The sequence below is a fragment of the Pipistrellus hanaki genome, assembly GCF_964339955.1.
Source record: "Pipistrellus hanaki genome assembly, chromosome: 1".
Taxonomy (NCBI): domain Eukaryota; kingdom Metazoa; phylum Chordata; class Mammalia; order Chiroptera; family Vespertilionidae; genus Pipistrellus; species Pipistrellus hanaki.
In genome coordinates this window covers 165175430-165194412 of record NC_140503.1, presented here as the reverse complement: position 1 = coordinate 165194412, position 18983 = coordinate 165175430, and the positions used below count along the sequence as shown (strand labels likewise).

Genomic DNA, 18983 nt, shown 5'->3' with positions numbered 1-18983 from the left:
CAAGTATTTCTGGAAAAAGTCAAGGAAGAATAAAAACTATTTACCTGATGGCAGAATTTGGTCTCGTTCTTTTAATGTAATCCATGGCCTCGGAGGAAGCTGCTCTGGATGAACTGAAAAGGAAAAAAAAATTAATAGTTATTAAAAATTAATAAGTTAATTTCATGTTCCTAAAATCAGTATCATTTACGTTATAATGTCAAGTCAACTTTTCTTCTCTTCAGCTATAATGAACCAAAAGCCCAATTAAAAATATACTATTTATATATAAAAATTTAGAAACCAAAGGAAGTTTAAAATGAGCTATGCAGAAAACACATAACTAATATATAAAAAATAATATTAGAAACTCACTGGCATTTCCACTTACGTAGTATTTATGAAAAGTACCTATTTAAAACTTTAACCAGGTTCTTATGTCTTAATTACACATTGACTCAGCCTTGTTCTCTGCAGGGAAATCAAAACTATTTAGAGTTCCAACATATTAATGAACTAAAATACTCAAATCTCTTTAAAATAGGAAAAACATACATATATGAATGGATAATAAAAATTAATACATTTTCTAATGGGGTTTTCATTTCCTAATTTAAATCTTTCTTTCATAATGTCTATGCAAAGCAAGAGATTAGAAGTAGGTTGTACAGAAAAAAGAAAGGCATTGGTTAAATATTAATTGCTTAAATATAGTTATCACCATGGAACTAAATACTACCCAAGAATTAGATGAAAGAAAACTCATTAAGTTGAATTTTTTCCTTTTTTAAAAAAAAAAAATTCTTATTGATTTCAGAGAATAAGGGAAAGGGAGAGACAGAAACATAATGATGAGAGAGAATCATTGACCAGCTGCCTTTTGCATGCCCCTCACAGGGATAGAGCTCGCAACCTAGGCATGTGTCCTGATGGTGAATTGAACCATAATCACTTGGTTCATAGGTTATGATGCTGAACCAGTGAGCCACACCAGCTGGGCACCAAGTTAAGATTTAACTACTCCCCTTTCTTCTTTTTAAAAACATTTTCAATTACATAACAATTTGATGCAAGTTATTTGTGCAGGGTATGTAGTGGTTGAGAAATGTATTCTTTTAAAACAAATAATATCATCTTCATCCAGCCACAAAAATTTTCATGCAAATACCAAAGATCTTAAAAAATGTCAGTTTACTAACCAATTCTTGTGTCAAAAGTTTATCTAAAAGATGCCTGTCTTAGCATCTATACTTTTCAAAAAAATTAAATGAACATTACTTTGTATATTCCATATAGTGCCAGGAAAGGCATTAATGTTATTATAACCAGAGGCCCAGTGTAAGAAATTTGTGCACTGGTAGGGTCCCTAGTGGGACCTCCCTCCCTTCCCCTGGCCACCTACCACTGCCTCCGGCCAGGGCCTCCCTTACTTCCCCCAAACAGCCCCACCCCTTGGCTGAACTCCTGGAAGAACTCCTGGTAGAGGGGACAATTTGCATACTATGCTTTTATTGTATAGGACAAGCAAACCATTTGGCTAGTTCAACATACTGAAATGTGAAAAATAATCATGCCTGCTAGGAGTGCCATGTCAAAATCATGGCAACTATCTCAAAAATGAAAGCCCAATAACAAATACATTGAAGGTACACATGACACTTTCTAGCTACTGGGATCCTTAGCAAGTGGTTAAAAATGTATAAATCAAGAAAATTCTCAAAATGAAACAAGTAATGTAATGTCAACATTTTGGTGCTTCCCAAATCTTAAAATAATATACTTAACTACTACATCACTGTAAGTAAAATGCATAGTATTCACTAAAAATATTTGAAGATCTAAAAACACAGGAAAAGACTGTATCTCCAGTAATTAGAAAGCAGAAAAAGGTAATATAGCATGTTTTTATCCAGGTTAAAAAAAAAAACAACTTAATTTTACTGATATCCATGGGTGATGATATATGGTGAAACATATAATTACATGTACAACTGATAGGAATAAAAACTGGCATAGCTATCTGGGAGGATTAAGTGAATCATGTTTTAAAATTTAAAACATCCATGTCCCTGAGACAAAAAATTCTATTTCCTGGGATCAGTCCTATCTGCTTAAAGCAGTATTCAAGTAGATATTCATTATACCATTGTTTAAAATATCTCAAATAATGGTAAGTGGCTAATACCCATAAAACTCAAAGCTGCTTAGTTCATTTAAAGGAAAAAAATGATTAGATACATGTATACTAAAGTGAAAAGATATATAAAAATACTGGTGAGCCTGGCTGGTGTAACTCAATGCTATGAATGAGGAGGTCACAGATTCTCAGCCAGGGCACATGCCCAGGTTGTAGGCTTGGTCTCCTGAAGGGGGAATGCAAGAATCAGCTGACCAATGGTTCGTTCTCTCTCTCTCTCTCTCTCTCTCTCTCTCTCTCTCTCTCTCTCTCTCTCTCTCTCTCTCTCCCCCTCTCCTCTCTGAAAATCAATAAAGATATATATATATATTTTAAAATACTGTTGAGTACAAAAAAAAAGGAGAAAAATCTAATAAGACATTTAATTTATTATAAAAAGTTTTTAAAGCATACTTAAAAAGTAATACTATAAAATTTCTACTGGTATAATTTTTAGATGTTAATGTCTACAAGAATATACACTCAATTTAGAAGTATGTTTATTTATATAAGTAGTAGGAAATATTTTTTCTGCCAAGGGCCATCTGGACATTTATAACACCATTCATGGGCCAAACAAAATTATCAACTTAAAAATTAGCCTGCTATATTTAATCAAACATTTAATTCATCCCTAATACTTTGGGAGGGCCAGACCAAATGATTCCTCGGGCCTTATATGGCCCGCAGCTGGACGTTCCCCACCCCTAATTTACATGGATAAAACTAGAATTAAAGATATTAGTAAATGAAAATTCTAGTCTTAACAGGAATTTTAACATTTTTTACAATGAGAATATTTTTAAGAGTGACATATATTTAAAAAATCTATTTGTTTCATTTTGTATTATGAAGTCTTTGGTCTTGTTTGTTAATTCCACTTTTTAGTATGGAAAATTCTAACATATACAAAGGTATAGAGAGCATCATATACTGAATCTCTAATATCCATTATCCAGATTCAATAATTACAAACTCTTAAGTAATCTTGATTTATCTATTCTTCAATCTATTCCCTACACATAGATTATTTAAAGCTGATCCCAAACATTTCATGTCTTCAATAAATGTTTTAGTATGTATCTCTAAACGTTACTGATGACAATACTATCACATCTAAAAACAAATTAACAGTGCTTTCTAAATATCAAATCTCTAGACAGTATTCAAACTTTCTTCACTCTCACTTTTGTATAGCTATGTACTGATTGACATTTTCTTAATTGTTTATCATCTATTTTTATAGTTCCTCTCTATTCCTTTCTTCTTCGGCAATGTGGATGAAATAATGTTGCTGATGACAACAACTCTAACAGAGCCCCAGTGAGCAAATTCAGCAGCACTGGGCATGGCTTGTCCACACTAGGGGTGTCGCCTGAGTCTGGAAGGGCTGACAGATCCTACATGCTAAAATTAAATGGGGGTGGGGTTGAGGGTGGGGGAGGAGTATGGGAGAGAGCTGGAAGAGGTTAAAGAGGGGAAAGGGAGGACTTATGTAATACCTTCAACAATAAAGATTAAAAGAAAAAGAAAAAGAAATAATAGATAAAAATAAATAAAACTAAACTGGGCAACTGTCTGCTAAAATTGAGATTTAAAAAACCAAGAGTCTCCTAACATTATATTCCAAATATCCAGGATACAACTGAAAAATCACTGCTCATACCAAACACCAGGAAAAACATACATTAAAAAAAAAGACTCTAAATGCCAACAGAGATAATTCAGATTTGAAATTATCTGACAGATTTTATAGCAGCCATCATAAATCTGTTTCAGAAAATAATGATAAATTCTCTTGAAATAAATGGAGGGGGAAGCAGAAAACTACAGCAAAGAAGCATAAATGATATTTTGACTTTTTTTTTTTTTTGAAAGACCAAATTGGGTTCTCAGAAGCTATCTGATGACAGGGGCAGAGATCAGGGAGATGCACTAAGAATAAGAATTTGGGATGTCTCTGAGAACCTCAGAGTGAAGCCTGCAACAGATTCTTTCCTAAGCCTTCCGGAGAGAACCAATCCTCTTGACACCTTGATCTTGGACATCAGGTCCATGGAACCAGGAGAATTTTGAGTGTTATTTATAAAAGAAACAATGCTTTGGTCTGAAACTTGGACATCTGGGGCATCGGCCTCATTCACTAAAACCTGAGTTTTTGTACAATCATGTCTTGGTGGCCAGAGCAGCCGGGCAGAGGTGTTTTCACCATGGCCAAGATCAAACGTCACATCAGTGCCCAGAAGGAGAAAGAACACACCCCAATGTTATGCCTCAAGTTCATGACCCTTCCAAGGGTAAATACCCTAGTACAGGGGTCCTCAAACTTTTTAAAGTGGGGGCCAGATCACGGTCCCTCAGAGAGCTGGAGGGCTGGACTATATGAACTACTAATTCCTACTGTAACACCTTGGCTGCGCTCACTGCCCAAAAAACCTGGCGGGCAGGATCAGACTCCCCTGGGGGCTGCACGTGGCCCGCGGGCCGTAGTTTGAAGACCCCTGCCCTAGTATGTCGTGCTTTACTTCTGTTCCCCTAAAAATTAAAGTGTCTTTCAAAATGAAATTAAATAAATAAATAGGACCAAACTGGAATTATTGAACTGAAAAATACAATAAACTAACAAAACTCACAGGAAAGGCACAATAATAAAGATTTAAAAAGATAAAATAATTGAATTTAAGAATCAACAGAATTTGTTCAATATGAATAAAAGAACTGGGGCAAGGGGGAGGAGGGACCTGTGGGACTATAACAAAAGCTCTAAGATTCATATCATCGTAGTGCAGAAAAAGGAAAGGACATACATTTCAGCAGTATTCTTAAGAAATAATGACTAAAAATTCCCAAATTTAGTAAATGACATATAGCTACAAATTCAAGGTAAACAAACTTTAAGTGGAATAAACCTGAACAAATCCACACCAAGACACATTATAATTAAAATGATGAAAACTAAAGACAAAGACTCTCAAAAACATCTAAGAGAAAGAACACATTACTTATAAAGAAACAATGAGTTTCTTTTCTGAAAATCGGGTGGCCAGAGAAACTGGCGGAATATTTTTCAAGTGCTGAAAGAAAAGAAGCATCAACTGTGAATTCTATATTAAATGAAACTATCCTTAAGAAATCAAGAGGAAATAAAAGATTTTATCAAAGGAAAACTAAAAGGCTTTGTTGCTAGCACTCCTGTCCTTGAAGAATGACTAAAAGAAGCTTTCTAAACAGAAAGAAAATAATAACAAAAGAATTGGACCACCAAAAAGAAAAAAGAAAAAAACAAGGAAAGAGTAAAAACTTAGGGGTAAAAAAGAATAGGTTATCCTTCTCCATACCAGCTTCTTAAACCATATAGATACTCGAAGCAAAATTTACATCTGTGTGGCTCTCAGTATAAGCAGAGAAAACACTAGAGAACCATTATATTTAAAAGTGGGGAGACGGCCGAAGCCGGTTTGGCTCAGTGGTAGAGCATTGGTCTGTGGTCTGAAAGGTCCCAGGTTCGATTCCGGTCAAGGGCATGTACATTGGTTGCAGGCATATCCCTGGTAGGGGGTGTGCAACAGGCAGCTGGTCAATGTTTCTCTCTCATCGACGTTTCTAGCTCTCTATCTCTCTCCCTTCCTCTCTGTAAAAAAAAAAAATCAATAAAATATATTTTAAAAAATAAATAAAATTAAAAAAATAAATAAAAGTGGGGAGGCGAAAGAAACATAAATGGAAGTAAGGAATCATCAACTCATTTAAGTGCTAAAACACTATCTGTAGACTGTGCTAAGTATGGATATTGTGTTATCTAGAGTGATCACTAAGAAAACTATCAAGGGAATATACTCAAAACAGCAAAAATAAAACAAGATGGAATTCTGAAATATGTTTAAGGAACCCAATGGAAATAAAAGGGTAAAGAAAACAACTAATAAAATGGTAGACTTAAGTTCTACATATTTATAATTAACTAGAGGTCCAGTTGCACGAAATTTGTCATGGGTGTGTGTGTGTGTGTGTGTGTGTGTGTGTGTGTGTGTGTCCCTCAGCCCAGCCTGAGTTTGTAATTCCTGCCAATAATGAATCCCAGGGTAGTGGGACATTGTTCTGTTCTTACACTGATTGGTTTCTGTTTACCAAACAATATGAAAGGAGCTGTAGTTACATTATCTCTTTTAATCTTTCTAGGAACCTAGGAGGTAGGAATTTTTATTGGCCTTATAGGCAAATTCTAAGATCCAAAGAATAAAGCAACTTACCCAAGAAAAGACAACTAATTAATGAGAGAGCCATGAACCCAAGATTGTCTTGCTCTTAATCACAAAGATACATGGTTACCAATTTGAATTTAATGCAGATTATGTAGAACTAATACATTGTGTACATTTTTCATGAATTAAATATGACTGGTTTGATTCTCTACACATTTGTGAAAATTTTACTAGCAGAATTTTAATTAAGAACACCAGATTTATCTAATATAGTTGTATTCCAAATGGAATTTTTTTTAAAGCTAATAAGTATTTGACTTATTTTTTTTAACATGTTTTTATTGATTTCAGAGAGGAAGGAAGAGGGAGGGAGAGACAGAAACATCCACAATGCGAGAGTATCATGAATTGACTACCTCCTGAAAAGTCACCCACTGGGGATTGAGCCCACAACCTGGGCATGTGCCCTTAATCGAACACAGGACCCTTCAGTCCACAGGCCGATGCTCCATCCAAGAGCCAAATCGGCTAGTACTTGACTTTTATTTTTTTTTTGCTTAAGACTCAAAATACGGGTAAAAGTATAGAAATGCCTCTAAATTCAGATTTTTATTAAATAATGCTTTTCTAAAATAGAGAGTCCTTAAATAGCTAGAGAATTCTAGATTTCAACAAAGAAGCCATCCTATCTAATAGAGAATATGCTAATTGACTATTAGTCCATCACAAAGATGGCTGCACCCACAGCTGAGGCCTAGTTCTCATAAGGAGCCTTAACTAGCAATCAGGAGGGACCTGAGGCTACACCCTCTCCCGCCTCTGTGGGGGTTGACAGGGGACCTCAGGGCACACCCCCCACTCAGCAGGACTTGATTGGGGACCTCAGGCCGCACCCCTTACCCCAGTGCCAGGCCAGGGGACCTGAGGCCACGCCCCCTCGCCAGCAAGGCTTGAGGGAGCAGCTCAAGGTGCACTTCCCATCCTGGTGCTGGACCAGGGGACCTCAGACTGCTCCCCCTGCCCCAACTCCAGGCCTGAGGACCTCAGGCCGTGCCCCCCACCCAGTGAGGCTTGACAGGGGACCTCAAAGTGCACCCCCAGTGCTGGGTTGGGGGAACTCAGGCCACGCCCTTACCGAGCGGGGACTTGAGGGGGACCTGAGGCTGCGCCCCCCACCTGGTGTTGTGCCAGGAGACCTGAGGCTGTGTCCTGCCTGGTAGGGCTAGACAGGGGACCTCAGGCCATGTCCCCCACTTGGTGGGGCTTGACAGAGGACCTCAAGGCACACCACCTGCCCCGTTCGTTCTGGGCTGAGAGATCTCATGCCATGCCCCCCATCCTGGTGCCTGGCCAGGGGACCTGAGGCTATGCCCCCTGCCTAGCAGGGCTTGACAAGGGTGGGACTGGCCAGGTCTGGATCTAGCTTAATGGGAGCGGGGAACCTGGCTGGATCTGGGTCTCATGCAATTTTGAGGTTCATGTGGGTAGGTGGGGACTTGACTCTGGGTCCCATGGTGTGCTCCAGACTCTGACAGGAGGGTTTTCATACATATTTTACTAACTTTCTTTCATCTTTCACACTTCCATTATAGAGAAAGGGCAAATAGCAATATTAAATTATTTTCTCTAATTAATCCCCTTTTAATGTGTACGAATTTCATGTACCAGGTCACTAGTTATCACAATATTTGGCTATACTTTTGGAAATTCTCTCCATGATAGAGGACACTTACATATAAAATTTTTTAAAATAGTAAGATTTACAATAAGGTAAAACTAGATTAATATCTAAATAACTAGAGGCCCAGCACAAAATTTGTGCACTTGGCGGGGAGGTCCCCTCAGCCTGGCCTGCACACTCTCACAATCCAGGAGTCCTTGGGGGATGTCCAACTGACATATCCTTAGCACTGCTGCGAAGGTGGGAGAGGCTCCTGCCACCGCAGCTGGTCTCACCAGACATGAGCCTGGCTTCTGGCTGAGTGGTGCTCCCCCTGTGGGAGCGCAATGACCACAGGGGTAGCTCCTGCATTGAGCATCTGCCCCCTGGTAGTCAGTGTGCATCATAGTGGCCTGTGGTTCCACTCTTTGGTCAATTTACATATTAGCCTTTTATTATATAGGATGCTTGACTATAATGACTAAAAGTTTTGATAGGAGAGAGATAAACTTATTAAAGAGGTACTTTTAGTAAAAATTTAAGAGTATTTGGCTGTATACTTATTATGTGTATGCTATTCTCCTCTTGCTTTAAAATTAAATATTTCTCATGTCTATGACCCAGCAATAGGGGTTCTATGTAGTTTGTGGGTATAATTTTACATGTTTTAGAGATAAGCTATTTGTTGGTCTATATATTGCAGATACCTTCTCCCATGGTGTTATTTGCTTTTTCACTCTCTTAATTTATCTCTTGATGAACCAAAAAAATTATAACATCCTTAAGTTTGTTGATCTTTTCCATTAAGGTACTGCTTTTGTGTCCTTTTTAAAAATTTTTCCCTACCTCAGGCACATGAATGTATTTCCCCAAGTTATTATCCAAAAACTACATATTTTACTTGTAAGTAATGTTATAACTAATGTTATAAGTAAGAAATGTAGTTTCTTCTCCTTCTCCATAAATCAATAAAAACATATCCTCAAGTGAGAATTTTTTTTTAAATGATCTGATGCTCTTAAGCAATATGTGACATATTAATCAACAGTAATATCTGTAAAGTTTACTGCTTTGTCATTAATAATTACCTGCAAGATTGTCAAGCATGAAGTTCAGTAGCTTTCGGGTTCCATCTGGGTCCTGGTACAAATTGAGAATATCCTGTGATAAAGGATTGCCTAAAGCAGAAGACAAAAATACAATCTGTAAGACGTATAACAGTAAGACCAGACAAGTGTACATAATAAAAAAAAAATTGTTTTTATAGTGAATTTTACTATATTTAATCTAAACATAAATGTAAAGAAATGTGAATTTAAAGAAATACTTTAAGATATTCAAAAAGAAAAACTTCAAGTTATTTCTTTCCATATTTCACTATTTATACTATATCCCTATAATTTGTCAAAATCACATGTATACATAGACACATAGCATATAAATATTAATCTAAGTAAATTCTGAAGTAATATCACAACTTGGCACTTGAAGTAATAACCGGCCTGCGGACTAGGTTCTAACTTTATCTTTGAAGACAATATTTTAACTGAGAAACAAAAAAGTCTGGTGTGAGAAAGAATGAGTGATATGAAAAAGAGGGAGGCCCTAGCTGGTTTGGCTGAGTGGATGCAGCATTGACCTGTGGACTGAAGGGGGGGGTTTGATTCTGGTCAAGGGCATGTATCTCAGTTGCAGGCTCTCAGCCAGGGAGGCAACCAATGGATGTGTCTCTACATTGGTGTTTCTCCCTTCTATTGTCTCTAAAAATCAATGGAAACAAATATCCTCAGCTAAGGATTAAAAAAAAAAAAAAAAAAAAGAGGGAGAATATTTATCTAATATTTATTAGAATAAATATCCTAGTTAGAATATTTATGTTACATATGAGAAAAGAAAAGACATTTCATGTGAAAAAGAAAATTATTACCAAGATGAGTTAGTAAACTGTGAGAGGGAAGTAGGGAAGTAATTTTTATGATATTGATCAGGTATATGGACTACAGGTTTATCAAATACCAAAAAACAAGCTATTACTAACAGTCTCTATATTCTCTTAAGAAATAAAGGAGGTATTTGTCAAATAAGCATGCAAGAGCAGCCTTGTAAACAGATTTGAAAAACAAAAAACAAAGAAATTCCAGAAATGAAGGTCCTAACTATTAAACAAAATCTTCAATGCAGCACCCACCCAACAATTTGGCTAAAATTAAAAAAACCACCAAAGTGTTAGAAAGAAATGTGGAGTACTTGTAACTCTCATAAGTTGCTGGTGGAAATGTAAAATTTATCCAAATTTTACATCCAAAAGCCTTAGTTTCCAAAACCCTTGAAAGTAGGAAAAGAAACTGTTCTGGGATGACAAAAATGCTGAATCTTAAGCTAAGTAGTGTTTCGATGCGGGCTCGATTTCCAGCATGCAGTAGGCAGCCAATCAGTGATTCTCTCTCATCACTGATGTTTCTCTCTCTCTCCTTCTCCCTTACTCTCTGAAATCAATTTTTAAAAAATATATTTTTAAAAGGGTAAAGAAACGTTTTGCCTCTTCTTGCAGGGGAAGGGAGAATGTAATGTCTCTTTAACAAGTCCTACCCACAAGGAAAATAATTTACCAGAATATGACAAATTAGGATTTTACCAAAACTTAATCAACCTGGGGTAAGAGAAATACCCCATTCTCCAGGTCCCTGTAGCCTACTGTGGGTGCAGGTAAAACTAGCTCAGGCTCGCTAAAAAACAGACCTAATCATAAATCTACAGGACTCTGTCTCAAGTAACTGCAAGCCTTCGACCCTACTTAAAGATTCTCTGGGAAAACACAGGGACAACAGAGGATAAAAGCAAGGAAACTAGAGGAAAATTTTGATTCTAACATACAGCTACTATAATAAATAGTAAACACAGCCTAACTCCTAGCCAGAAAGAGAGTTGAGAGAGAGAAGAGGCAATATTTGGGGATAGAGGGGCTAATACTTTCAAAATCTTGTTAAAATTTTTACAAGGAAAAAGAATCTATTGCCACAGCCCATTTTATTTCAAGGAGATAAGGAATTCTTAGCAGAAACCTAGAATTTTCACAATTATTGAAGTTCTTAATTTTTTATGACATCAATGCCTGAGGACAACTCTTTCAATCATAAGTCAGAAAAAGTATTGCCCAACACATTAGGACCTGAATTCTACATTATTTAAAATAACTGTGTGAGAACTGCTCTTATACCTTTCCTTCCATTAAATTAATACATTTTAGACTTTTAAGTGACTAAAGAGAACATTTCCAATTTACTAGACTAACCATTTCTTTAGTTTTAAAATTGGCCTTTTTATCTTATTCCTCAAATACCCTACCCTTTCATACACAGTCCTTAAATCTCAAAATAGAATTTCTAAAAATTAGCATATTGGGCCAAGATAATCAAAATCATTATCAAAACTTCAGTATCTGTGTTTCAGAGGTAGACAAGGAAATAGAAAAAAAGGCACTCCTTTTGCCAGTTTCAAGACAAAATGGAATTTTTAAAAAGACAAAAAGGCATCCCAGAGGTAATTCATTCTCATTGTTTCATTTACATATATAACAGTGCTTTTTAAAATTTTCCACTGCATAATCTTCTCCTTTTTTAACACAAAGTACCACTATGTGGTTATTAAAACTGATTAAGAAATTATTTCAAGTTTCACCTTCCTAAGCATATTTCTTTAGGGACATTTTATTCCTTTATTTGCTTTATGGAGCCAATCCTATTTCTACCCTCCTCAGCTTTTGAAAGAAGGCAGAAAGCACTTGTTTTCTTTCATTTCTAAAAGGTGCTTGCTCTTCTGGATCACCTGAACAATAAGTGGCACTGCCAGAAAAAGAGGCTCTAATATAAAAAGGCTACATATAGGTATTTACCATAGAACAAACTAAAGTTTAATGAAAAGGAACATATAGTATATCCATGAACAAAGCTGAATTAAAGTTGGCAAAGCAGAGCTGTTGCATCATCCAAAAGACTACTGGTCTAAGAAGAGATTTTAACAACTATGAATCAGTAGTCAAAAGGGCCCTAGGATCAAAATCCAGACAAAGAGAATACAGTAGTCTTCATCTTATTATAGCTTCAGAGACATGATGGTCAATCCAGGTCCAAAAATATAAAACAAAATTCTAGAAATAAACAATTCATAAGTTTTAAATTAGATGCTGTTCTCTAAGTGGTGTAATGATATCTCGTGCCATCCCATCCAGATCATGAATCATCCCTTTGTCCAGTGTAACCATGGTGGATACCCTACCTGCCTGTTAGCAGCATCTCAGTTATCAGATCAACTATAGAGGTATCACAGTGCTTGTGTTCAAGTATCACTTGTTTTACTTAAAAATGCCCCAATGCTTTTTGCAATTCAGTAGTACTCTTGCAATTCAGATGTGCCCAAGAGAAGCCATAAAGCTCTTCCTTTAAGTCAGAAAGTGAGTATAACACAATAAAATATCTAAAAATTATGCAATAACTTTTACTGCAGTATTTTTATAGTTGTTCTATTTTATTATCAATTGTTCATCTCTTACTGCATGAATTCATAAACTTCATCACGGTGCACAAAATTTATGCACATTAAAAGGAAATTAGAGCAAATATTTTAATATTGCTATTTGTCCTTTCTCTACAGTAGAAGTGTCAGAGATGAAAGAAAATTAGTAAAGTGTATGTGAAAATCTCCCTCCTGTCAGAGTCTGGGGTGTGCAGCAGGACCCAGAGTCAAGTCCCCGCCCATGCACTTATGCTTCTGGTAGGACCTAGAACCAATCAGCCCCACCCCCATTGGGCGAGACTCAGACCTGGCTGGCCCCACCCCCTCAAACCCTGTCGGGCGGGGGCGTGGCCTCAGGTCTCCAGTAAAGCCTTGCCTGGTTGGGGGTGCAGCCTCAGGTCCCTGCTGTTCCAGTCACTACAGCCACAGCATGATGACTACTTGCATATTAGCCTTTTATTATGATGATAGGAAAAAATAGTGTATATATAGGATTTGGTATTATCATTGGTTTCAGGCATCCCCACTGGGGGTTCTTAGAGCATACCTCCTGCAGACAAAGGCTACTGTAATTTAGAAGACTAACATTTTAACCAGTAAAAGGACTAAGAAGATAACAGATATTCAGAATGATACATTCAGTTGATACTTAATAGAAATTTTCTGGGAACATGTCTATATATGAGATAGCATGGACTAGAGTTATGGAACAGTATATGTAATACGTGGTTTTTCAAGAATGTTAAATGCAGTACAAAGGGTAAGTCCACTGGCCTCAATAGTAAATTATTCATTTATCATTATCATTATACTAACAATAGTCAACATAAAAGTATGAATTTCATAATTCTAGAATCTAAGTTTATAAAAGAATGACAACCATTCCATAATTATTTTTAGTAAGGAACAGACCTGCTTCTACTCCAACTCTACCTGGATGACTGTTTTAACCATATTTATAAAAATAAGTTTTAGCATATATAGTATTAGGTAAAATATCCCAACAGTTAAATTTCACATGCCTTGGATTAGTTCTCAAAGAAAATATTTTTCCACTTCATATATAATTTTAAAAATCCAAAATATCCTACAGAGAAACTAAAAACTAAGACTTAACCATTCATATAATTATATAATTTATAAAGGGTTAACTGTATAAAGAAGCCTTTTCTGTCATTTCAACCAATAATGTCAACATTCTTTTCACTCTTATTCAAGTTTCTCTTTTTAATGCTCCATTATCCGACATAAACAAATGCAAACAAAACATGCTCATGAACATTCAATCTCTGAAGGAGGAAAACAAAATACATGAAAGCATATACTTTATATGGCTTTAATTAATGTTTACTCCTCAAGAGCACAGAATAAAATGTTTAACCAATACAGTGCATCTATATTTAGTCCTCTGAATTTAAATTAACCCCTCTTCTTTTAAGAAAAAATTCTACAAATTTCAGTATTTATGTAAATTGAGTATGACTTTCTTTTCAAGCTAATCTTGAGATAAAATTATCAGTGGAGCATGTATTTTGAATTAATATATTTTATTTAGAATAATTATACTCACTAGGTATAGTTCATTTTTACTCTTACAATGTTTTCCCTCTTACAATAATATTATATGTTAATACTATTTTATGTACTCTATGAATATCTGACATGAATATTCCAACTATTAAGTCATTGAAGAAAAAAAAAACACAACAGAAAAAAACTATTGTTAATTTGAAATGTCTCTTCTAAGAAAGTTTAGCGTTTTATAGACAGTTAAAGATAAAATTAAAAAACATTCCCCCACAAAAGTTTGTTAAAAAGATGGCTGCATGTTGAAATCCTGAAACACAATTCAATATCAAAGAACCACTTTTTATTTAAAAAATAAGTATACCATAGTCCCATTTTCAAAATTATACTAAAACCTAACCTAGTATAATAATTTAAATGGTCTTTAAAATACATGTTTTATTTATTTTTTACAGAGAGGAAAGAAGAGGTATAGAGAGCTAGAAACATTGATGAAAGAGAAACATTGACCAGCTGCCTCCTGCACACCTCCTACTGGGGATGTGTCCACAACCAATGTACATGCCCTTCACTGGAATCGAACCTGGGACCTTTCAGTCCACAAGCCAATGCTCTATCCACTGAGCCAAACCAGCTTTGGCTTAAATGGTCTTTAAAGGGCTCAGTATACTCAATACTGAGTGTTAACACTATATTAAAAAAAAAAAAATCACTCACCTTTCAAACCTAGAGTTTGTAGCTGGAAGAGCCGACCAAGTTCATAAGGCAAAACCCGTAACATATTGTTATTTAAAAGCAATTCCCTGTTAAAAAAAAAAAAAAAAAGTTTTAGTTGAATTTATCAAGCTTTATTAACATCTACAATTACTTTCTTAACCTTCCCTCTAACATAACATGAGTGCTGTATATATTCAAAGCACATTTTATATGCTTACGTAAAACTGTTATGTAATATTAAAGTACTACAAAATGTGTAATTGCCACAACTATTAACAGTGTTTCTATAATTTACTCATTATTAAAGGTGTAGGAATTATATATCATTTTCAAGCTAAATCTACTGTCTTTTCTCTTTCATCCAAATGCCAGTGACAGATATTCTTAGTGTTCAAAGACAAACAGATATCCTTGAACCTAGTCTAATTCACAGAAAAAATATAATTTTTACAAAGTTCGGGATTTAACTATAACCATATAGTAAGAGGATGGTGAGTAACAAGACTTTAAAACAGTATGTTTCATTTTAAACATATGATAAAAATCTCGTAAATTACTACTCAGCATATAAACAATATAGAAAAGCAATCCTAGTTTGTATTGGGAACATTTATTCAAGGTCTTAATATTTCTACAAATTTTTCTCCTATGGAGACATTCTTAAAGAACCCTGAAGGACTAGAAATAAATCCACTTATCAGGTTTTAAGGTTTCCTTAAGGACTTGTAATATGTAAGTACTAGAGGCCCAGTGCACGAAATCCATATATGGATAGGGTTCCTATGTGGCTGCCAACCGGGGCCTTCCTTCGTTCTGTGCCACCCCCTGGTGGTCAGCACACATCAGAGTGAACGATTGAACTCCTGGTTGGTCGAACTCCCAAGGGGACACTTTGCATACTCGCTTTTATATATACAGAAGTTTATATGAAACAGAGATATGTTCCTAAAAGTTTTACTAATAAGTACATTATATTTTCCCAATTATTTGATTAGTCTTATGAGCATACACTTGAGCCAAAAGTCAGATGTAGTATTGTATTTCCACCCTACCTAAAGTCTGTCAAAAGAACTTGGCAATATAAGCACATTTCTTGTCAGAAACCTCCCAATTGAAAGGAAGGAAAAGAAATGTTCATGGGAAGCCAATGCAAGCACTGTGTTCAATTTATAGCATTTGACCTTGGAAACACACATGGAAATCCTACTATAAGATAAGTAACATCCCATAATTTTCTAATTTGGTAAATTTAGAATTTCACATTGTGAGTCATATCTATAATATTTCCTCACCTGAGAGACACCATGTTTCCTAGTTCTGCTGGTAAACTTCTGAGTTTATTGGATGACAGATCCAGGTAAACCAGATTATGAAGCTTGGCAATATCAGGTGGAATGCGACTAAGAAAATTGTCATTTAGGTGCAGCGCTGTCAAGTGTGTCAATGACCAAAGTGATGTACTTAAGCTCCGCACTCTACCTAAAAGGCAAAATATTAAAGCATTAAACTCTAGGCTTAAGACAAAGACTGAACTACAAGAACTAAAAAGTGATAGAAGAGCCTGCAAATATATACAAATATTGTATCTTTGACATTTAAATTTTACATTTAATGCTAATTGACTGCTTCCAAACACACCTGGCCCTCTTTAATGTGAGACCACTTTCCCTTGACAATCATTCTTTCTCATGGATCTTCTATGTATTAAATGAGATGAGGAATAATGGGAAGACCCTTAGAATCAGGTTGATTTCATGTTCTCAAGGAAAAAGCCTTGGTTGAATTGAGCAATAGATAATGACTCTTTTTTTTTTTTTCCAGTCATAGTCCTAAAAAAATATATCTCATATGCTCCATAAAAATTAACAGTGTATGGTTTATCCATATCTAGGGCCCAAATTAGTCTACAAACTTAAATAGACAAGAGTAATGACTGTGATATAGAATAGACCAACCTTAGATTAGCCACCAGGAAATCATTTAACCCTCAAAAGACACAATTATACATTAACTCTGGCTTAATATTTTCCATTAAGTAAACATACTGAAGGAAATAGTCACACATTAAGTTTTACAAATAGTCAGCATCTTATAGTTATGGTGGAACGTGTACTAGAAAGACATTGTTCAGATTCCTGATTTTTTGCTATTTATTAGCTACATAAGCCTGGAAAATCACCTCACCTCAGCTTCTATAAAATGTAATATCTTAATTGATATGAAGATTATTTTAAAAACTTTACAAAAGTAAAATAGTATTTAATTATATAATACTTTTCAAACAATTGATTTTTATTTAAAAAGCAGTGGGAGGTAAAGAGGGATAAAAATCTCAAAAGGGAAATGTTACTTTTTATGTACCTAATGAGCAGTAAATTTAAACTTAGATCTTCTGTCAAGGTTTTTTTTCACACTATCTATTGTATTGTATAATCAGGCTTAAAATGCAAACTAGAATTTTGCATTTTAATAGAGAAACAAAGTTCCCAAGAAGAATATTTCAGTTTTACCCAGGATTTAACAGAATGGTTCTCAACCAGGGGAAATTTTGCTCCTAAAGTGACTTCAGCAATCTGGAGACTTTTTGGGTATTCAAAACTAGGAAAGTGCTGCCCCAGCTGGTTTGGCTCACTGGATAAAGCGTCAGCCTGTGGACTGAAGGGTCCCAAGTTCAATACTGGTCAAGGGCATATGCCCAGGCCATGGGATTGATCCCCAGTAGGGGGCGTGCAGGAGGCAGCCAATCAATGATTCTCTCTCATCACTGATGTTTCTATCATTCTCTCCTCTCCCTTCCTCTCTGAAATCAATAAAAATATATTTTTAAAAAAACTAGACAAGTGCTACTGACAACTTGTGGGTAGGAGCCAGAAAAGCTGCTAAACATCCTGTGGTGCACAACAGCCCCCAACCACAAAGAATTGTCTGGATCTACAATGCCAATTTGAGAAAGTCTAGATTAACCTAATAGGATTTTCTCATATTAATTCTTCCGATTATCCATCACTTATTCACCCAGTTACCTTTTTAGCTAACTGCAACGGTGGTTCTTGCTATTGACACTATAATGTCGGTTTAACTCTTCCAAATGAAAGCCTATATAATCTGTATTGCATATCAATTCATAAAAGAAAAACAGTACTCATATTCTATTTTCAATAAAATTTTAACTGTAACTAACAATTTTAGATATACAGAAAAGGTTCCAAGATAATACAGAGTTCTTATATACCCCTCATCCAATTTCCCCTAATATTAGTATCTTATATTAACATGGTACATTTGTCAAAACTAGGAATTAACACTGGTACATTACTATTAATAAGCTAATTTGGATCTAACCTATTTTTTACACTCTGTGTTCCAAGATTTAATTCAAGATACCATTTTGCATTTAGTCATTCTGTCTCCTTAATCTCTTCTTATGCATGACAGTTGCTCAGTCTTCCCTTGTTTTTCTGACCTTGACAATTTTGGGGACCAGTTAGGCATTTTGAAGAATATTCTTTAATTAAGTTTATCTTTGTTTCTTATTATTAGACTGGGGTTAAGCTTTTGAATAAGATTTGGAAATTTTATTCAATTTTACCAAATCCTAAATATGTAAAGTTATATAACACAGTTATCACATGTGTTAGACTAAACAGACCTTCTAGATTTTCTACTCTGCCAACACTGAGATGATAGGAGAATGGCAAAGATTTCAATTTGCAAAAATAATTACTCTGTTAAGGAAAAAGTAAAGTTAAAAAGTTAAAAATAAAAATAAAAATACTCTGTAATAGCTAAAACAAAATCTATCATATTAAAAAACCTGATTTTACTTAGAAACTGAACTCCCAGTAGGAGAAACCAAGATGTCAACATAGGTAAACACCTAAACTGCTGCCTCACACAACAATTTCAAAACTACAACTAAAAGACAAAACTAACATCATCCAGAATCACAAGAAAGTTGGTTGAATGGAAATTTTACAACTAGAAAGAAAGAGGAAAGCACACGGAGAATCAGAGGAGCTACAAAAGGCTGAGGTACAGTGACACACGCGTGCGGGCAGCTGAGTGGCTTAATCTAGCAGGAAGGAGACAAAAGCTCCCAACTGCACTGAACCCCAGTTCTTATGGACCCAGGCTTACATGAGGGAGAATCTGGATTGTCAGGCAGAAACTCAGGGGAGCTTCGAAAGAAAAAGGTCTGGAGGAGTGTGCG

The 18983-nt window shown here is 35.5% G+C and overlaps 1 protein-coding gene across 3 annotated transcripts in view; it reads right to left on the bottom strand.

Annotated features, from left to right (window-relative positions):
* Nucleotides 1–18983, bottom strand: part of CNOT6L (CCR4-NOT transcription complex subunit 6 like) — an 86804-nt gene that overhangs the window by 33063 nt on the left and 34758 nt on the right. For all 3 annotated transcript variants that reach the window (XM_084882494.1, XM_084882492.1, XM_084882493.1), the window contains exons 3-6: nucleotides 16066–16252; nucleotides 14774–14859; nucleotides 9106–9195; nucleotides 45–113 (exon numbers count right to left, since the gene is read on the bottom strand). In XM_084882494.1, the coding sequence (XP_084738620.1) occupies nucleotides 45–113; nucleotides 9106–9195; nucleotides 14774–14859; nucleotides 16066–16252 (432 nt within the window). The remainder of the gene's footprint in view (nucleotides 1–44; nucleotides 114–9105; nucleotides 9196–14773; nucleotides 14860–16065; nucleotides 16253–18983) is intronic.